The 22,105-nt window shown below is 51.5% G+C and overlaps 1 protein-coding gene across 2 annotated transcripts in view; it reads left to right on the top strand.

Moving 5' to 3' along the window:
• Positions 1-22,105, top strand: part of SGCZ (sarcoglycan zeta) — a 164,312-nt gene that overhangs the window by 110,630 nt on the left and 31,577 nt on the right. For both annotated transcript variants that reach the window (XM_029077174.2, XM_016227929.2), the window contains exons 3-4: positions 14,116-14,203; positions 21,702-21,824. In XM_029077174.2, coding sequence (XP_028933007.1) covers positions 14,116-14,203; positions 21,702-21,824 — 211 coding nt within the window. The remainder of the gene's footprint in view (positions 1-14,115; positions 14,204-21,701; positions 21,825-22,105) is intronic.

The raw sequence follows: 22,105 nt of genomic DNA on the forward strand, positions 1-22,105 counted from the left end.
CGGGAGGGCTCTAATCCATTCAGTAGTATTTATTGAGCGCTTACTATGTGCAGAGCACTGTACTAAGCGCTTGGAATGTACATTTCAGCAACAGATAGAGACAATCCATGAAAAAGTGGGTGTGGCTGAAAAGACGAGCGGATGAATGACGATCCATTCTGGCGTCTCCAGGTGGTCTAATATTTGTCCTTTCCTCTCCTGGGACATTTGCCACTTGCAGCTCCGGGTGCCATCTTTTATTTTCCTTCTCAGTCTCGTATTATTCTCGAAACCTCTGCTCACAGACTGTCTCTATCTGCTGACCTGGCCTGTAAGTCTCTCTTTCTTTTCTTTTTTTTTATAGTACCCATTAAACACTTATTTAAGGCTCTGTACTAAGCACTGAGATAGATACAAGTCAATCAGGTTGGACACAGATCATGTCCCTGACAATAATCGTGAGAACTGTGGTATTTGTTAAGTGCTTACTATGTGTCGATTCAGCCACTGTTCTTTCTTTTCTTTTTTTTTTTTGTGGTACCCATTAAACACTTACTTAAGGCTCTGTACTAAGCGCTGAGATAGATACAAGCTAATCAGGTCGGACACAGATCATCTCCCTGACAATAATCATGATAATTGTAATGTTGGTATTTGGTAAGCGCTTACTATGTGCCGAGCACCGTTCTAAGCGCCGGGGGAGATACAGGGTCATCAGGTTGTCCCACGTGAGGCTCACAGTTCATCCCCATTTTCCAGATGAGGTCACTGAGGCACAGAGAAGTGAAGCGACTCGCCCACAGTCAGCTGACAAGTGGCAGAGCCGGGAGTCGAACCCGTCACCTCTGACTCCGAAGCCCAAGCTCTTTCCACTGAGCCACCCTGCTTCCCAATTGTGATATTGAAGTGCTTACTATGTGTCAATTCAACCACTTTTCTTTCTTTTCTTTTTTTTTTTTGTGGTACCCATTAAGCACTTACTTAAGGCTCTGTATTAAGCGCTGAGATAGATGCAAGCTAATCAGGTTGGACACAGTTCATGTCCCTAACGGTAATAATAATAACTGTGGTATTTGTTAAGGGCTTTCTATGTGTCAGTCACTGTTCTAAGCACTGGGGAAGATACGAGGTGATCAGGTTCGTCACAGCCCCTGTCCCACAAGGGACTCACATTTGAAGTATTAGGGAAAACAGGTATTGAAGCCTCATTTTACAGATGAGGTAACCGAGGCCCAGAGAAGTTTAGTGACTGGTCCACAGTCATGCAGCAGAGCCAGGACTAGAACTCAGATCCTCTGACTTCCAGGCCTGTGCTCTTTCCCTTCATTCATTCAATGGTATTTATTGAGCGCTTATTCTGTGCGGAGCCCTGTAGTAAGCGCTTGGAAAGTACAATCTGGCAACAGAGACGATCCCTACCCAACGACGGGCTCCCAATCTAGAAGGTGGAGACGGACAACAAAATTACTAGATAGACATCGACAGCACTAAAATGGATAAATAGAATTATAGACCTATACACATCATTAATAAAATAAATAGAATAATAAATATGTACAGATGTACAATTGAGAGTTTATTCTGTGCAGAGCCCTGTACTAAGCACTTGGAAAGTACAATCTGGCAACAGAGACGATCCCTACCCAACGACGGGCTCCCAATCTAGAAGGTGGAGACGGACAACAAAATTACTAGATAGACATCAGTAGCACTAAAATAGACAAATAGAATTATAGACCTATACACATCATTAATAAAATAAATAGAATAATAAATATGTACAGATATACAGTTGAGCGCCTATTCTGTGCAGAGCCCTGTAGTAAGCGCTTGGAAAGTACAATTTGGCAACAGAGACGATCCCTACCCAACGACGGGCCCCCAATCTAGAAGGTGGAGACGGACAACAAAATTAGTAGATAGACATCAGTAGCACTAAAATAGATAAATAGAATTATAGACCTATACACATCATTAATAAAATAAATAGAATAATAAGTATGTACAAATATACACCAGGGCTGTGGGGTGGGGAAAAGGGTGGAGCAGAGGGAGGGGAGTAGGGGCGATGGGGAGGAGGAGCAGAAGAAAAGGGGGGCTCAGTCCGGCAAGTCACGCTTCTCCAGGGCCCTGTGCAGAGGAGTTGATTCATTCATTCATTCATTCATTCAATAGTATTTATTGAGCGCTTACTATGTGCAGAGCACTGTACTAAGCGCTTGGGATGAACAAGTCGGCAACAGATAGAGACGGTCCCTGCCGTTTGACGGGCTTACGGTCTAATCGGGGGATTCTAGTGCTGGTGGCTTGTGCTTCTGTGATGCCATTCCCACGGTCACTGGGTTGTGCTTGTAGCCCTAGGAAACAGAAAATAAATCCCACTGGCTAGGAATTTTGAATTCTTCCCCATCTAGATTGTGAGCTTGTTGTGGGCAGCGATTGTGTCTACCAATCCTGTTGTACTGTAGTCTCCCCAGCGCTTAGTACGGGGCTCTACACCCAGCGAGCACTCAATAGTAATAATCACTGTGGTATTTGTTAAGCGCTTACTATGTCTCCAGCACTGTGCTAAGCACTGGGGAAGATACAGGATCATCAGACCCCTCATGAGGATCGTAGTCTAAGAGGGGGAGAAGAGGTATTGAATCCCCAGTTTGCGGATGAGGAAAGCGAGGCACAGAGAAGTGAAGCGTCTTGCCCGAGGTCCTACAGCAGACGAGAGTCAGAGGCGGAATTAGAACCCAGGTCCTCTGACTCCCGGGTTCACGCTCTCTCCACGAGACCACGCCGCTTCTCTTGATTGATAGGTATTGATCGACCGACTGATCGATTGCTTGGTTCTCGGTCAGCGTGTGAATGTCACCGTGGCATATTACTTTTACCTCGAAATATTTTCAAGGGAAACTCCTAGCCAAAGATTTGTGAGACGTCAAAGGATCCGGAGATTCCATTTGATCGTGCGACGAGGCCTCCCGAACGTTGAAATTTCTTCTCCTTCGAATGCCGGCGAGTCGTTTCCGACCCACGGCGACTCATTCATTCATTCAATAGTATTTACTGAGCGCTTACTATGTGCAGAGCACTGTACTAAGCGCTTGGAGTGAACAAGTCGGCAACAGATAGAGACGGCCCCTGCCGTTTGACGGGCTTACGGTCTGATCGGGGGAGACGGACAGACGGGAACGATGGCACCCCCTTCGGAACCACCCGTCTTCTGTCATAACGATAATAATAATAATAATAATAATAACGTTGGTATTAGTGAAGCGCTGATTATGTGCAGAGCACTGTTCTAAGCGCCGGGGTTGATACAGGGTAATCAGGTCGTCCCACGTGAGGCTCACGGTTAATCCCCATTTTACAGGTGAGGTGACTGAGGCACCGAGAAGTGAAGTGACTTGCCCACTGTCACACAGCTGACGAGTGGCGGAGCCGGGATTCGAACCCGTGACCTCTGACTCCCAAGCCCGGGCTCCTTCCACTGAGCCACGCTGCTTCTCATGAAGTCAATCTGGTGTGCGTGTCCGTGGACTCTTCTGGGTAAAGATGCGGAATTGGTTTAACCGTCACCTCTTCGGCGACAGTGAAATAGGAATCCGAAGATTAAAAGCTATTCTGTAACTGGAATCCAAAATCGGCTCATTATCTCTCATCTTTGTTGTCCCCCGTTTTAATAAGTAAGCAGTGCTGGGAAATGATAGGTCCTTTTCCCGAGGCCTCAGAAGATCGATGATTAAATTCCTTCGTCTCAGACGGGCCAAGTTTCCGTGTCTTTCCAGAAATCGTGGGCCCTGACAGCTGGCTTGATGATAAAGGCCGCCTTTGCGTTATGACGTAATGCTCCGAAGCCATTTATTGGCCGAGGACGTTTTCTACTAGATTACGGCAGTTAGAATAGATGTGAATCGTCAGCATGCCGGCTGGTTGTGCCTTGACCTCTCCAAAGCGGCGCGAATAGGCGCAGGGAGCAGCGGTTGGAAAGGTAGCTGGTTCGGAGATCCGAGCACGAACCGCGGTTCTTCGTGTCTCTCCTTTTCTGGGCAGAGACTTCCTGGAGCTGCAGGAATTTCAGCCGACCCAAGCAGCCTTGACTGACAGCCCGGTGGGATTTCTGTGGACTCGACCCAATCCGCGGAACCTGAAAACCTGCCCAATCTTCCGTTAGAAAATGCAAGTGGCGATAGCAGGGGCGGGCACTTGTCTGCTTATCTGCTGTGTGAACTTGGGCAGGTCACCTAACTTCTCTGAGCCTCGTTTACCTTCTCTGGAAAACGGGGATTAAGAGCGTGGGCCCCATACGAGACGTGGCCCCGGTCAACCCGATTATATTTCATCGACCCCAGCGCTTAGTACGGTGTCTGGCACATAATAATGATAAAGTTGATGGTACATGTTAAGTGCTTACTATGTGCCAACCACTGTTCCGAGCGCTTCGGTAGATATGAGGTTATCGGGTTGCCCCGCGTGGGGCTCACGGCCTCAATTCCCGTTCTCCGGATGAGGTAACTGAGGCACAGAGAAGATAAGTGATCTGCCCGAAGTCACACAACCGACAAGTGGTAGAGCCGGGATCGGAACCCTCAACCTCTGACTCTTTCCGCTGAGCCGCGCTGCTTCTCGTGCTTAACAAATAGCATTTAAAACAATAACTGTGACGCTACCTGATTCTATTTATTCGCTATTGTTTTAATGAGATGTCCATCCCCTCGATTCTATTGATCGCCATCGTTCTCGTCCGTCCCTCTCCCCCGATGAGAACCGTAAGCCCGTCAGAGGGCAGGGACCGGCTCTATCTGTTGCCGATCTGTCCATTCCAAGCGCTTAGTACAGTGCTCTGCACATAGTAAGCGCTCAATAAGTACTATCGAATGAATGCTATTTCACTGGGGAATCGGCACTTCTTAATCCTGATCCCCAGGTTCACGTTAGCCATCCGACAGAGGGATAAATCCCTCGAGACTCTAAGCTTGCTCTGGGCAGGGGACATGTCCATTTATTGTTACCCTGTATTCTCCCAAGCGATTAGTACAGTGCTCTGCACATAATAAACGGTCAATAAATTCGTTCAATGGCTTTTACTGAGCGCCCGCTGTGTGCAAAGCACTATACTAAGTGGAAGCAGCATGGTCTTTTGGCTAGAGCACAGGCTTGAGAGACAGAAGGACCCGGGTTCTAATCCTGACTCCACCGCTTGTCTGCTGGGTGACCTTGGGCATGCCGTTTCACTTCTCTGTGCCTCGGTTCCCTCATCTGTAAAATGGAGGTGAAGGCTGTGAGCCCCGTACGGGACAGGGACTGTGTCCAACCTGATCCGCTTGTTTCTATCCCGGTGCTTAGAACAGTGTCTGGAACGCGGGAAGCACTTGCCTTGTCTTACGCTGTCGAGCCATCTCCGACCCCTAGCGACGCCATGAACACGTCTCTCCTACAATGCTCCGCCTCCCTCGGTAATCGTTCCGGTAGTGAAGCAGCGTGGCTCGGTGGAAAGAGCCCGGGCTTGGGAGTCAGAGGTCGTGGGTTCGTATCCCGACTCTGCCCCTTGGCAGCTGTGGGACTGTGGGCGAGTCACTTCTCTTCTCTTTGCCTCAGTTCCCTCCTCTGTAAAATGGGGATGAAGACTGGGAGCCTCACGCGGGACAACTCGTTCCCCTGTATCTACCCCAGCGCTTAGAACAGTGCCCTGCACGTAATAAGTGCTTAACAAATACCAACATTATTATCATTAGTGTATCCAAAGAGTTTTCTTGGTAAAAATCCGAAAGCGGTTTACCATAATACCATCAAAAGAAAAAAAAAGGAAGAAAACATGTTTGCCAACTCTCCCAAGCGCTTAGTATAGTCCTGTTCACACACTAAGCACTCAAAAATATGATTGATTCGTCGATTGAATACTGCTATTGATGCCGGATAGAAAACTCAGTTTTCCTGTCTGGGGGATACAACCATTAATGGGTGTCCCATCCATCCAGAGAGAAAGTTGCGTAGCTTAAGGCGTGGATTTGGAAAATAAGCCCCCCCCCCCCCCCCCCCCCCGATCAAGTCCGACTCCCTCTGGGAATTCCAGCCCTGGGAATTCTTCTGTTGCCCTTCAAGGGATAAACATCTGCCCTGTCATTTAGACAAATGGTTGCGGTTGTTCTGTTGAAAGCTACGGCACTCGTGGCCTCCCTGAAAATGACGAGTTGAAATTAGATTTCCAGCGTACCCATCGCACCGCGTTGAAACCAGCGAACGTCGGACTCCTCGAAAGAGTCGCGTGTCACCTCACTTCCTCTCTTACAGCTCCCCGCTTGACCCCTTCTGTGTAGGTTCCGCCCTTTACCCTCCATCTGAAGCGGCGCTTCCCGGCTCCCTCGCCGAATCTACCGGACGCCATCGGAATCTTTCTCGGTTGCCTTGGGCACTGTGAATCGCTCCACTCTCCTGGAAACACCCTCTCGAAATAACAGTAACAATAATGTCGGTGTTTGTTAAGCGCTTACTATGTGCAGAGCACTGTGGTAAGCGCTGGGGGAGATGCGGGGTCATCAGGTTGTCCCACGTGAGGCTCTCGGTCTGAATCGCCATTTTTGGCAAGCTCCAGAAAGAGCCCCACGGCGTAAGAGAGAGAAGACTCATTTCTCCTCCAGCTACTCTCCCTCTGCTTCTGCCTGAGTCAGGAACCCTAAAGGAAGACCCCTTTCGGCAACGATTCTTTAACCGATTGACTCATTCGATCGTATTTATCGAGCGCTTCCTGCGTGCAGGGCACTGTACGAAGCACTTGAGAGAGTATGATTTAACAGTAAAAAGACGCATTCCCTCTCCACAGTGAGTTAAGATACAGAGAGTCCCAAGGCCACTTCCTTGCAAGAAGCAATGTGGCTTAGTGGAAAGAGCCCGGGCCCGGGACTCAGAGGGCCTGGGTTCTAATCCCGCGCCCACCGCTTGTCCGCTCTGTGACCTTGGGCAAGTCATTTCACTTCCGCAGAGAAGCAGCGTGGCGCAGTGGAAAGAGCACGGGCTTTGGAGTCAGGGCTCATGAGTTCGAATCCCAGCTCTGCCACTTGTCGGCTGTGTGACTGGGGGCGAGTCACTTAACTTCTCTGTGCCTCAGTTCCCTCATCTGTAAAATGGGGATTAAGACTGTGAGCCCCACGTGGGACAACCTGATTCCCCTGTGTTTACCCCAGCGCCTAGAACAGTGCTTTGCACATAGTAAGCGCTTAACAAATACCAACATTATTATTCCTCGTGGCTCAGTGTCCTCATCTGCAAAATGGGGATTCCATTCCTGTTCTCGCTCCTCCTCAGACTGTGCTGACCGTGTCGGTAGACACGGAACTGGTAGTCGCATCTCCCGCCCACAACAACTGACTTACAGTGTAGAGAGGAAGCGAGACATCAGTACAGCGTTTTGCCCACAGTAAGCGCTCAATAAATACGATTGAATGAATGAATCCAATTAAATAAATGACAGATCTGTCCCTAAGTAGTGTCAGGTTGAGGGTGAATAAAGGGTGCGGGACCCCAACCTCTTTTCTGTTTCCATTCTTTTGACCCTTTGAATAGATTTCTTTTGTGTCATTTGCGTGTCTACCAACTCCGTAATATTCTACTCTCCCAAACCTCGAGTACGGTGCTCTTGCACATGGGAAGCGCTCAATAAATGCCATAGGTTGATTTATTATTTCAGTGGCTTGTCTCTTCCAGCCCGGGCTGATTGAACATTATCTGTAGATCCGGGGCCTAGGCCTCTGAAGCACTTGCGTTAATCCTGTCCTGCTTCGTCTGTCCGTCAACGAGTGCGATTTATCGAGCGCTCATTCTGTGCGGAGCACTGTGCCAAGCTCTTGAAAAGACACAGTAAACAACCGCTATCCACGAGGAGTTTACGATCCAGAGGGAGAGCTTACCATCTGAACTTCAGAGAAGCAGCAGCCTGGGAGTCAGAAGGACCCGGTTTCTAATCCCGGCTCCGCCACTTGACTGCTGTGTGACCGCGGACGAGTCGCTTTACTTCTCTTTGCCTCGGTCGTTACATCTGCGAAATGGGGATTAAGACCGTGAGCCCCGTGTGGGACTGTGTCCGATGTGATTAGCTTGTATCTGCCCCAGTGCCTGGCACAGGGTAAGTGCTTAACAAATACCACTGGAAAAAAAATCCGGCATTTGCTAGCATTAAGGTGGGATTGCAATAAAGGTCGCCACGTCACTCTCATCCGGGGAAAAAGTGAATTTCTGTATCGACGGTGGAAATCAATTTCGGGTCAGCCAGCTCTGAGCTAAAACTACGGCCTTGATCTCTCCAGTGAGGCGATTCGTGCGATGGTCACGATGACCACCGTGGTATCGGTTGAGCGCTTGCTGTGTGCCGAACACTGGACTAAGGATGATCAGGTCGGACACAGGTCCCCGTCCCACGCGGAGCTCACGGGCCTAGGTGATTATGAGCTTCATCTGGGCCAGTGACTCTTCAACTCCCCCGCTTGCCCCAGGTCACACAGCGGACAAGAGGCAGAGGCGGGATTAGAACCCACATCCTTCTGACTGTCCAGGCCCTGCCCTCTCCACTGGGTCACGCTGCTTCTCGTCTGCTTTGCTCTATGACCTTGGACAAGTCACTTGACTTCTCTGTGCCTCAGTTACCTCATCTGTAAAAGGGGCGTTCAGCCCGGGAGCCCCATGGGGGACGTGGACTGTGTCCCACCTGATTAGCTTCCATCTACCCCGGTGCCCAGTACGGCGCTTGGCACGCAGTGAGCGCTTAACGGATTTACGATTAAAAGAAAAGGAAGACGAGGATCGATGTCCACTCCGCCATTTGACTTCCGTTTGTTTAGATTAAATCACTGTGTACGTTTCATCTGCATTTCAAGATAGGGAATTCTATTCCGCCTTGTCACACTTGATAAATGAATATCGTGCTAATTGTCCGACTCCCGGCGTCATCCCCCGTCTGGGAAGAAAGCAATATCCTAAATGGTAGGCGAAAAGACAACTGAAAATCTGCACTGAAGTTTGAAGAGTTTTGAATCCATCACACGCCAAGCAGATTCTTCTGCTCTCTGGTCCTAAAAAATAACATTTCTTGACCATTAAGTCTCTAATATTTTCATTACCCTATTTATCTTGTTAATGAAATGCGCATCGCCTTAATTCTGTTTATTTGCTATTGTTTTAATGAGATGTTCATCCCCTCGATTCTATTCATCGCCATCGTCCTCGTCCGTCCGTCTCCCCCGATTAGACCGCGAGCCCGTCGGAGGGCGGGGCCCGTCTCTGTCTGTTACCCATTTGTCCATTCCAAGCGCTTGGCCCAGTGCTCTGCACACAGTAAGCGCTCAGTAAATACTATCGAACGAATGTCCCTCATGAGGACAAAGAGGAAGAGGCATCGTACTGCCTTGGAAGCTTTCTGGGAAGCATAATCAGCCCTGCTTTGAGCAAAAAGAAAGAAAAAAGGAATCCTCTGTTTGATGCGACGGTTTTTTTTTCTCGTTAGAATCTTCCCCCTACGTCGGTCTCTTCCCCAAAACACGTTCTAGTTAAGCAGAACCAAAATCACTCAGTCGGAGGAAGTTCTTTTCTAGACATCGCGGCTTGGTTCTCTGCCCGACTTCTGTCCTTCTTTGAACAGCAATTGCAGGAAGATTCAGTCTCGCTTGGTCAAGGGACTTGGGGAGAAGCTGAGCGATTTCAGGCGTGGTGGGCGATAATCACTCAGTCAGTTGATGAAGACGACGGTATCCGTTCAGCACTTACTATGTGTCAGACGCCGTTCTGAGCCCCGGGGTAGTTAAAAGCTAAGCGGGTTGGACACGGGGCTCCCAGTCTCGATCCCCATCTTAACGGTGCTCGGCACATAGTAAGCGCTCAACGAATACCAATAGCATTGTTATTTTACAGAGGTGACTGAGGTGCAGAGAAGCGAAATGACTAGCCCAAGGTCACCCAGCAGAGAAGCGACAGAGCAGGGATGAGTACCCAGGTCCCTCTGACTCCCCGGCCCGGGTTCGTATTTATTGAGCGCTTACGGTGTGCAGAACACTGTACTAAGCACTGGGGAGAGCAGAGTTCGAAGAGACTGTTATTATCGTATTTGTTCAGCGCTTACTATGTGCTGAGCGCTGGGGTAGATGCAAGGTAATCAGGTTGTCCCACGTGGGGCTCACAGTCTTAGTGCCCCTTTGACAGATGAGGTAACTGAGGCACAGGGGAGTTAAGCGCTTGCCCAAGGTCACACGGCACCGAAGTGGCGGAGCCGGGATTAGAACCCACTTCTTCCGACTCCCCGGCCCAGGCTCTTTCCATTGAGCCACGCTGCTTTCCATTAAGCCACGGGAAGCAGCGTGGCTCGGTGGAAAAGAGCCCGGGCTTCGGAGTCAGAGGTCATGAGTTCGACTCCCGGCTCTGCCACTCGTCAGCTGTGTGACTGCGGGCGAGTCACTTCACTTCTCTGGGCCTCAGTTCCCTCATCTGTAAAATGGGGATTAACTGTGAGCCTCACGTGGGACGACCCGATGACCCTGGATCTCCCCCAGCGCTTAGAACGGTGCTCGGCACATAGTAAGCGCTTAACGGATACCAACATTATTATCATCATTCTCGTATCCTGCCATCAAGGAGCGTAATCGAGAGACGCAAAAAGCCATTTAATAATAAATAAATCTCCACCTCCCCGCAGCCACAGTTGCTTGTTCGTGACACTTATCTGTAGCTGATATATTTTTCACCTTCTGCTTCCAGAGCTCTTTTCCACTTTCATGCAGCTTCTTTTCTTACACTATTTATTAAGTGATTAACGATGCTGGTATTTATTTATTAAGCGCTTACTCTGTGCCGAGCACTGTTCTAAGCTCTGGGGGAGATACAGCGTCATCAGGTCGTCCCACGTGAGGCTCACAGTGTCATCCCCATTTTCCAGAGGAGGGAACTGAGGCCCAGAGAAGTCAAGTGACTTGCCCACAGTCACCCGGCTGACGAGTGGCAGAGCTGGGATTCGAACCCATGCCCTCTGACTCCCAATCCCGTGCTCTTTCCACTGAGGCACGCCGCTTCTCCAATTACTTTGTGCCAGGTCCCGTACTAAGCACTGGGGTAGTTACCAGCTAATCTGGGGGGATACAGTCCGTGTCCCATGTGGGACTCCTGGTCTTAATCTTAGAGAAGCAGCGTGGCTTAGTGGAAGGAACCCGGGCTTGGGAGTCAGAGGTCGTGGGTTCTAATCCCGGCCCCGCCATTTATCAGCCAGGTGACTTGGGGCAAGTCCCTTCTCTGTGCTTCGGTTACCTCATCTGCGAAATGGGATTTGGACTGTGAGCCCCGCGTGGGACAACCTCATTATCTTATATCTACCCCAGCTCTTAGAACAGTGCTTGGCACATAATAAGCGCTTAACAAATGCCGTTAATATTATTAATCCTCATTTTACCGATGAGGAACTGAGGTCCAGATAACAGTAGTAATAATAATGGCGGTATTTGTTAAGCGCTGACTGTGGCAGGGCACCGTTCTAAGCGCTGGGGGAGATACGGGGGAATCAGGTCGTCCCACGTGAGGCTCACAGTTTTAATCCCCATTTTACAGATGGGGTCACAGAGGCACAGAGAAGTGAAGTGACTTGCCCCCAGTCACACAGCCGGCAAGTGGCAGAGCCGGGAATCGAACCCATGACCTCTGACTCCCAAGCCCGGGCTCTTTCCACCGAGCCACGCTGCTTCTCTACATTTAAGCGTCTTGCCCAAGGTCACACAGCAGACCGGTGGTGGAGGCGGGATTAGAATCCAGGTCCTTCTGACGCCCAGATCTGTGCTCTAATAACTAGGTTTTGAAGGTGGACAATTTCGGGGGAGATGAGAGAGTGGGAATTAGCCTTACGCGGTGGATAGAGCGCAGGTCTGGGAGTCAGAAAGTCGTGGGTTTTAATGCCGCGCTCACCCCTTGTCTGCAAGTGACTTCACTTTCTCTGTGCCTCGGTTCCCTCATCTGTAAAATGGGGATTGAGACTGGAAGCCCCACGTGGGACAGGGACTGGGTCCAACTCGATCTGCTCGTATCCATCCCGGCGCCTAGTCCCGTGCCTGGCACGTCGTAAGCGCTTAACAAATACCATAATGAGGATAACAAGAATAAGTAGCAGGGATACGCCGGGTACCACGGGGACGAAAGGTTACTAGGATGATGCTTGTTAAGCACTTACTGTGTGCCCAGCACTGTTCTAAGCACTGGCACCGTTCTAGGGCCCCCACGCTGGCAAGATGGGAACGACCCCCGTCTTTCGAATTCGAGAAGACCCAGTTGGACTTGAATCGTGCCGAGACTGGAGAACGTCTCTCAGTCTTCCCCGGTCTTGAAATGCAAACAACACCCCCCAAATTCTGAATCTTCAGTCAATCGATCAACAGCATTTACTGAGCGCTTAATGTGCGCGGAACACCGGACAAAGCACTTGGGAGAGAATACGGCCGAATAAGCAGACCGTTCCCTGCCCGTAACGAGCTGACGGTCCCAGAGTTTAGAACAGTGCTTCGCACACAGTCAGTACTTAACCAATACCGTAACTCATAGAGGGGAATCTTGTAAAGGTTATCCTGTGATTTCTACACCGCGGGCGGGTTGATCGATTTGGGTGAGTTGACACAGAGGGTGAAAGGTTTAGGAAGATGGCTGGGGTTTGTGTCAACACCTTCCAGATTATTAAGGAAAAAAAAAGATCAGTGGGGACCCTGATCTATTTCCAAGACTGTAAGCCCGTCACTGGGCGGGGACTGTCTCGATCCGTTGCCGATCTGTCCGTTCCAAGCGCTTAGTACAGTGCTCTGCACATACTATTGAATGACTAAAACCTCTACAAGGATAAATGGAGAGTCACGCGCTAGGATGGCGTGAATCAAAAATCTTCTCTTAGTTGTCGATCACCCTAAGATCGCCATCGCGGGTGGGTTTATTGAGGGCCCTCTGAGCAGAAATCTTCCCGACAGAACAGAAAGGAGGGAGGAAGGGAAGTCTCTCGTCCTCTGGAAGGGATTACTTCCACTCGCGTCAAAGCACGTTGGCAAAGCCAACGGAGACCTTGCAAATGTTCTTCTGGATAGGATGTCTCTTCCAGTGGTGCGTGAGGGGAGGGGAGTGGCGCACATTTTCAGCTGGGGAACGGAGCGTTTCCATCACGGCTGCACCTTAGGCAGTACTGGAGCGAGACCAAGATGGTGGCTCTCGGGCCTGGGAGTCAGAAGGACCTGGGTTCTAATCCCCCCTCTGCCTCTTGTCTGCTGTGTGACCTTGGGCAAGTCGCTTCTCTGTCCCTCAGCTCCCTCATCTGTAAAATGGGGATTAAGACTGTGAGCCCCACGTGGGACAGGGACTGTATCCAAAGTGATTAGCTTGTATCTACCCCAGCGCTTAGCCTCTTGTCTGCTGCGTGACCTTGGGCAAGTCGCTTTACTACTCCGGACCTCGGTTACCCCATCTGTACAATGGGGATTAAGACTGTGAGCCCCATGTGGGACAGGGACTCCGTCCAACCTGCTGTGCTTGTACCTACCCAGTGCCTGGCACATAGTAAGCACTTGACGAATGCCATTTATAAAAAAATCCTGTCCCCTCTCACTTTCTACCCTGCTGAATTCCCTGGCCCCTCGTCGATCGATCGTATTTATTGAGCCCTCGCTGTGTGCGGGGCGCTGTATTAAGTGCTCGGGAGAGTACAGCACATGGATAAACAGAAACGTTCCCCGCCCACGATGAGCTTACAGTCTAGAGGGGGCAGAGACAGATGTCGATATAAATAAATTACAGATTCATTTCATATTTATTGAGCACTCGCCGTGGGCAAAGCACTGTTCCAACCACCTGGGAGAGTACGATATAACAACAGACAGACATATTCCTGCCCACAGCGAGCTCACGGAGACATAATAAATAAATTACAGATATCTAAATCGATGACATAAATATATAAATCACCTCCCCTCCTTACAGCGAAACGTCGGCCCCCAACCCGTCTCACGTTCCTCAGGTTAGAATTCACTTCAGATGAAAAACTCCCAAGAGATACCCGCCGGACTATAAGCCCCGGTGCCACAGAGCGTGAGCTGACGTTGTTCACGTGATCTGACGACTCTTCGCTTTGCGTCTTTTGTCCGTGTTCCCCAGGACAGCCCGCTGGTCTTCCAGTCTGACCGGAACGTCACGGTGAACGCGCGGAATGACTTGGGTCAGCTCACCGGACAGCTCACTGTAGGTGAGTGCCACGGTCTTGTGACGGTTTCCCCATCGCATCTTTGCCGACCTGAAGGGTCTGTGTTGATTTGGCAGGGGAGGTGGGGGGGGGGGACGACAGGGGGAAAAAAATCACAGAAAGGGACGAGGACGGAAACTACGAGCTGTTTCGATATCTCCATTGGATCTGTAATTTGGGGCTCGGGTGGAAAACCACCCGAGGTAAAGAGACGATCAGAGCGATGTGGATCCTGTAGTTTCCCAGGGGTGGAAATGATGCTATGCAGGTCAGCTAAGGAAGGAAACCCAAATCACCCCAGATTCAGTGGAAACAACACATCGAGGGCTACCTAAAATCTGCCTTCCACCATGGTAAAATATTTTCAAAGACCACGTCAAAGAGCGAGGGGTGATGAAACTGGGTTTGGCATGTCGCGGTCCCTCTCGTCTTTGTGTCAGACTAAGTAGGTTTCCAAATGTGATAATGTCACACATGCCCATTCCCCTGACGATTAACCGATTGATTTTCCTCCCTAAATTTTAATCCCAGTATTCTCCTCTATTAAATGGGAGAAGCGCCGAGGCCCTTCCCAGACCGAGCTCCCCTTTCCCCTCTTCCCCCTTCACCTCTCCGCAGCTAAACCCTCTTCTCCCCCCTCTCCCTCTGCTCCTCCCCCTCTCCCGTCCCCTCGGCACCGTACTCGTCCGCTCGACTGTCTGCATCTTCGTCACCCTCTTTATTTTGTTAATGAGATGTACATCGCCTCGATTCTATTTATCTGCTGTCGCTTCGATGAGACGCTCTCCCCCTCGATTCTATTCATCGCCATCGTCCTCGTCCGTCCGTCTCCCCCCGATTAGACCGTGAGCCCGTCGGAGGGCGGGGACCGTCTCCATCTGTTACCGATCCGTCCATTCCAGGCGCTTAGTCCAGTGCTCCGCACATAGTCAGCGCTCAATAAATACTATCCAATGAATGAACGAAAGCGTGACCTTGGCCAAGTCACTTAACTTCTCTGGGCCTCCGTCACCTTATCTATAAAATGAGGATTAAAGCCGCGAGCCCCAGGCAGGACACGGACTGTGTCCGACCTGATGGTCTTGAATCTATCCCAGCGCTGAGTACGGTGCGTGGCACAGAGTAAGTGCTTAACAAGGGAGGAAGGGAGAGGGTTTGGCGCAACTTGGAAGGAGGGGGAATCACGACCCCGCCAGGTTTTTATTCGGGGACTCGTGGCCTACCCTGACAGGTGGCAGGTGCACTTGAGTCGCGCCTATAATTGACTAATTACGAACACAGTTCGGTACTGGCACTAATGGGCGAGCCCGTCTTTGCAAATCTGGCAAACGCTGCGGAATAAACAAACGCGACATCACGAGACCGATTATCTGATCGGAGAAACATCTGGAGGGAAGAAGCTAGATCGTCCTTAGCGCTCTGATACTCACCCCGGCCTCCCGGAACTACTATTTCTTCTCCTGTCATTCATTTCGAGGTCTCCCTCTTTAGGCAAGGATCCTCTCTACTGATTCTATCTTGCTATACTTTCTGAAGCGTTCAGTACAGTGCTCTGCACACAGTAAGCACTCAATAAGTACCACTCACTGACTGACAGGAGAGAGACTGTGTGCTCAGCTTGGGAAACCCTAAAAGAAACCCAATCCCTCCAGACTGTAAGTTCGTCGTGGGAAAGGAACGTGTCTACCAACTCTTCTCCCCGGCGCTCAGTCTACTGCCTGGCACATAGTAAGTGCTTAAAAAAATCCCATTTAAAAAAAAACACACCGGGGAATAAGTAATAGTAATGCTAATAATGACGTCGGTGTTTGTTAAGCGCTTACTACGTGCAGAGCACTGTTCTAAGCGCTGGGGGAGATACGGGGTCATCAGGTTGTCCCCCGGGAGGCTCCCGGTCTCAATCCCCATTTTACAGATGAGGTGACTGAGGCCCAGAGAAGTGAAGTGACTTGCCCACCGTCACGCAGCTGGCAGGTGGCAGAGCTGGGAAGTAGTCTGGAGTTGGTCAGGGGACCTCGGAACTGGAACCCACTACAGTCTGATACTTTATTATTAATAATAATGATGATGATGATGATGATGATGACGATAACGTCTGTTAAGCGCTCACCGTGTGTTAAGCACCGTTCTAACTGCTGGGGTGAATACAAGTTAATTAGTTCAGACACGGCCCCTGTCCCACATGAGGCTGACTGTCTAAGTACAGGGGAGATCAGGGATTGAATCCCCATTTTCCAGCCACTCGTCAGCTGTGTGACTGTGGGCAAGTCACTTCACTTCTCTGGGCCTCAGTGACCTCATCTGTAAAATGGGGATGAAGACTGGGAGCCTCACGTGGGACAACCGGATGACCCTGTATCTCCCCCAGCGCTTAGCACGGTGCCCTGCGCATAGTAAGCGCTTAACGGATACCAACGTTATCATTAGATTAGGAAGCTGAGGCACGTAAAGGTTAAGTGACCTGCCCAAGGTCACGCAGTAGGCAACTGGTGGAGCTGGGATTAGAACCCAGGTCCTCTGACTCCTAGGCCCATGCCCTTCCCAGTAGACCACGTTGCTACTTTGTGTTTCGTTGCATTTCTTATTACCGGCCGGGATGTAAAGCGGTTTTTGATAACAATAATAATAATAATGTTGGTATTTGTTAAGCGCTTACTACGCGCAGAGCACTGTTCTAAGCGCTGGGGGAGATACAGGGAAATGAGGTTGTCCCACGTGAGGCTCCCAGTCCTCATCCCCATTTTACAGATGAGTTAGCTGAGGCACAGAGAAGTGAAGTGAGTCGCCCACAGTCACACAGCTGACGAGGGGCGGGGGCGGGATACGAACCCATGACCTCTGACTCCCAGGCCCGGGCTCTTTCCACTGAGCCACGCTGCTTCTCTGGATTTGTTCTCTGTATCTTTTAAAATGTATTTGTTGAGGCCAAAAATGTCATTCATGATGATGTCTTCAAACAGTCTATCCCGTATTTTTTCCGAATGGATCAATGATCTCCTGATTTCCCGTAGCCTGATGTTCTTCCGGAATCAATCATCCCACCCCTGGAATTTATCGAGCGCTTACTGTGTGCAGAGCACTGTGTTAAGTGCTTGGGAGAGTACAGTATAATAGACTCATCGGCATCATGATAATAACGATGGCGTCTGTTAAGCGCTTACTATGTGCAAAGCACTGTTCTAAGCGCTGGGGAGGATGCAAGGTCATCAGGTTGTCCCACGTGGGGCTCACGGTCTTCAGTAACTGAGGCACAGGGAAGTTAAGTGACTCGCCCAAGGTCACGCAGCTGACAAGTGGCAGAGCCGGGAGTCGAACCCATGACCTCCGACTCTCCAGCCCGGGCTCTTTCCACTGAGCCGCGCTGCTTCTCTAATCATCATCAGTGGCATTTATCGAGCGCTGACTGTTGGCGGGGAGCTGTAATAAGCGCTTGGAAGAATAGAATACAGCAGATCTGGCAGAAACAGTCATTCATTCATTCATTCGATAGTATTTATCGAGCGCTTACTATGTGCAGAGCACCGTACTAAGCGCTCGGAATGGACAATTCGGCCACAGAGAGAGACAATTCCCTGCTCTCAATGAGCCTACAGTCCAGTGGGGGAGACAGACATTAATGTAAATAACTTATCCCTTCCCAGCACTTAGGACAGTGCTTTGCACACCGTTAATGCTCAATAAAGAGCATTGACTGACTGATTGAAGAGCAATAATAATAGTATCGTTTTAAGCGCTTACTACGGGTCAAGCACCGTTCTGAGCGCCAGGGTAGAGACGAGGTTATCAAGTTGGACCCGGTCTCTGTCCCGCTTAGGGCTCACACTCTGAGTAGGTGGGAAAATAGGTATTCGCCCCCCATTTTACAGTCGAGAAAACTGAGGCCCAGAGAAGAAGAATAATAATGTTGGTATTTGTTAAGCACTTACTATGTGCGGAGCACCGTTCTGAGCGCTGGGGTGGATCCAGGGTCATCAGATTGTCCCACATGGGGCTCACATTTTTAATCCCCATTTTTACAGATGAGGCACGGAGAAGTGAAGTGACTCGCCCAAGGTCACACAGCAGACAAGTGGCAGAGTCGGGATCGGGACCCACGACCTCTGGCTCCCAAGCCCGTGCCCTTTCCACTAAGCCCCGCCGCTTCTCCGCTAAGCCCCGCTGGCTTAGTCGCACGCCGAGAAGTGAAGCGACTTGCCCAGGGTCACACAGCAAACAGTCGGAAGAGGTGGAATTAGAACCCGGACCCTCTGTGATCTCTCCACCGGGCCATGCTGCTCTTAGTATTTGCTCTGCGTGCACTGTGCTTGGCGTAGCTGTGGTGTAATGACGAGATAGATCAGACACGGTCCCTGTCCCGGTCGAAAGGGGAGCAGGAGAAGAGGGGAGAACAGGGATTTAATTCCCATTTTACAGGCGAGGAAACTGAGGCACCGGGAAGTTAAGCGACTGGCTCAGAGTCAAAGTAAAGGAGCAGGGATTGGAACCCAGGCCCTGTTGCCTCTCAGTCCTATCATAAATAAAATGTTGGTATTTGTTAGGCGCTTACTATGTGCAGAGCACTGTCCTAAGCGCCGGGGGAGATACGGGGTTGTCCCACGTGAGGCTCCCAGTCTTCATCCCCATTTGACAGATGAGGGAACTGAGGCCCAGAGAAGTGAAGTGACTGGCCCACACAGTCACACAGCCGAAGGGGCGGAGTCGGGATTCGAACCCATGACCTCTGACTCCCAAGGCCGGGCTCTTTCCACTGAGCCACGCTGCCTCTCTAACGTCTCCTCTGTCGTCTTTCCCCTCAGTCCTGCTCACCATCCCGGGACCCGGGAGACGCCGAGGTTCCCCTCCGCCCTTCTTGGGGTGGGTGAGACTGGACCTCGGAGACCCCCGATCTCATCCCTGAGCCCTTCGGGACCCTGCCCGGTAGAAGCCGGAGTAACGTCCTCCGGCTACTCCGAGGAGGGCAGCGAGTCAGGAAACGGGAGCTTCACCCAAAATGCCCCGACCTAGGGACGACGCTGGGAAAACGGGGGGGTCGGGAAAATCCCGGGAAAGGAAAACCGAACCTTTTAGGCTAATGAGAGCGGAGGTAGCTTCAAATAAGGAACGACGTGAAAGTTCTAGAAGTGCGGGAGGCAATCGCGGACCGCAGCAGCGAGAAAGGAAAATCGCCCGTCTCGCCCTCTCTCTCCACCCCGGCCTATCTCATCTCCGCCTCCATTCTCTTCTCCGGAGGACGGGCTTCAAGCGCCCGTCCAAGAAAGCCGGGGAATATAAATATCGATCTCCATTAATAACAGATCGATGGTGCGGCGTTAACTACGGAGCGGAGTTACCTCGATGCGTCATCGTGGAGACGTAGCGGGTTTATCATTTTAATGTGGCATCTACGATACGCTCTCTATATTTACGACGATTAATATCTCAGGATTCCCGTACTGCGCTTTAACGGCGAAGGGAAAAAAAACCAGCCCGTTCTAAAACTGCTTAGTGATTTGAATCGTTTTTACGGGCTCCCATAAATCGCCGTAAACTTCCCTGAGACGTTTTCTTTAAAACGTTGTTTGACTCCTACGAGTCGTAATAAAATAGATCGTCGTGCGAGCCGAGTAGCTCGTAAACCCTCCCGAAGGTAAGCATCCGTCCTCCCTAACTGGCGGCGGAATCCCCGCCCTGGGATCGGGATTATTTCCCGTGTCCAACCCCGTCTGCCTGTATCCACCCCAGCACTTCTTTCCGTGCTTGGCCCGGAGTTCGCGCCTCACAGATACCGTCATCCGTCCGTCTGTTGCTTATTTATACCACGCTCTTCCCGGCCACCTCGTCGGGCACGTGTCCGTTCGTTGTATCGGACTCTCCCAGGCGCTCGCTGCGCACGGTAAGCGCTCGGTAAATACAAATGAATGGAGGAATGAACGAACGAATCCTTCCTCCCCTCCGTTCAGAGACACTTCCCCCTTCCGGATCCGTCCTGCCAACGGCCCCGTGGAGGCCGAATTCCCGGCTTCTCTCTCCGCTCTCCCTTCCCATCCCTTGAGACCGAGCCTGGGCAAAGGAACGACGCCCTCTCCGACGCTTAGAGTGGCGTTAGCTCCTCGATATTCAAAGCCCCAGGGCCGAGTCCGGCGTGGAGGGTGAAGGGGAGGCACGGCTCCCACATCGTAGGTACCCGACGGGGGGGATCGCCTGCCCGGCCAGGGATGAAAGTCCGACGGGATTCTCCGAAATCCCAACGGGATCGGCCAGGGCGGCGGAAGGTGCGGAATTAAGAACGCGCCCCTTCGATCAATAAATCAGTGGTGTTTATCGGGCGCTTAACGTGTGCTGAGCGCTGCCCTGAGCGCTCGCGAGAGTACAACAGAATCAGCGGTCATATTTCCACATGTTCCCTGCCCACAGTGAGCTTACTGTCTGGCGGGGAAGCCAGACGTTAATACGAATAAATAAGTCATATATAATATGCGATTTAAATGTAGGTACCTAAGGCCTGTAGGGTTGTGGGTGGGGCGAATATCAAACGTCCAAAGGTCCCAGATCCAACCGCGAGGATGACTCAGAAGGGAGAGCGGGCGGCCGGGGGGGAAAGAGGGCTTATTCATTCGTTCGGTCACATTTACCGAGGGCTTACTGCGTGCAGAGCGCTGTGCTGAGCGCTTGGGAGGGTACAACGATAATTAGACACATTCCCTGCCCACAGTGTAAGCTTATTCGACATCCTCCTCTTCCCCGTCTGTCGCCGTCCTCTCTTCAGCCTCCACCCCCCATGCCGACCGCTCTGCTCCAGGCCCTCGGTCACTTCCCTCCCGGTCACCTCTCTCTGATGTCCACCCTCCGGTCGCCTCCTTCCGCTCACCTCCCTCCGGCCGCCTCCCTCCGGTCGCGTCTCTCCGGTCGCCTCTCTCCGGTCGCCTCCCTGGTCTAATCCAGGTCACGGCGGCCAACCTGCTAATCCAACCGGGCCGGGCGCCCTCAGCAACAGGGGTGGTGGGGGAAGGCGGAGAGGATTCTGGTTTTCTACGCGCACGGTCTTCAACTCGATAGAGAGACAGCCTGGCTCAGTGGATAGAGAACCGGCCCGGGAGTCAGGAGGTCCTGGATTCTAGCCCCGGCTCCCCCACGTGTCCGCTGCGTGACCTTAGGCTAGTCGCTTCGCTTCTCTGGACCTCAGTTAACGCAGCGGTAAAATGGGGATTAAGAGCGTGAGCCCCGTGTGGGACGGTGACCGTATCCGAACTGATTAACGTGTCTCTACTCCGGCGCTTAGAACAGTGCTTGGCACAGAGTAAGAGCTTAACAAGCGCCATAATTATTATCATCGTTATCCTGTGCTGTAAATCTCAACATCAGCATCGTCCACGTATTTTTTGAGAGCCTACCATCTGCAGAGCCCCGTACTAAATGCTTGGGAGAGCCCAATCCACCGGAGACGGCGGACGGGTTCCCCGGCCACGAGGAGCTGCCAGAACTCATCGGTAACCATGACGACGGTCTCCTTTCCCCCCTCCAGGCGCCGACGCCGTAGAGGCCCAGTGCAAGCGCTTCGAAGTGAGGGCCAGCCGAGACGGCCGAGTTCTCTTCGCGGCCGACGAGGACGAGATCACCATCGGAGCCCACAGGCTCAAGGTCACAGGTACTGCTGGTGGGGGGCGGATGGGGGAGGCGCCTTGGGGGAGCACTGGCAAGGCCCTGAGCCGGTGCCTCGGTGGTGCCAGCCGTGGGGGGGGGGGCCGAGCCCTTGGCGCGTCCCGATACTGGAACGGGTCCGCCTACGGTAACGCCGCCGCCAGCTCCAGATGGGTCAGGTTGTTGAACTTGCCGGGTAGCCATCGCTCCGGGCCGGCCCCGTGCCGGATCGCCACCGTTATTCCGTGTGACCGTGGGGCTGGGTGATCGTTGGATCGGATGGCCCTC

The sequence above is a fragment of the Ornithorhynchus anatinus genome, chromosome 12 (assembly GCF_004115215.2).
Source record: "Ornithorhynchus anatinus isolate Pmale09 chromosome 12, mOrnAna1.pri.v4, whole genome shotgun sequence".
NCBI lineage: Eukaryota > Metazoa > Chordata > Mammalia > Monotremata > Ornithorhynchidae > Ornithorhynchus > Ornithorhynchus anatinus.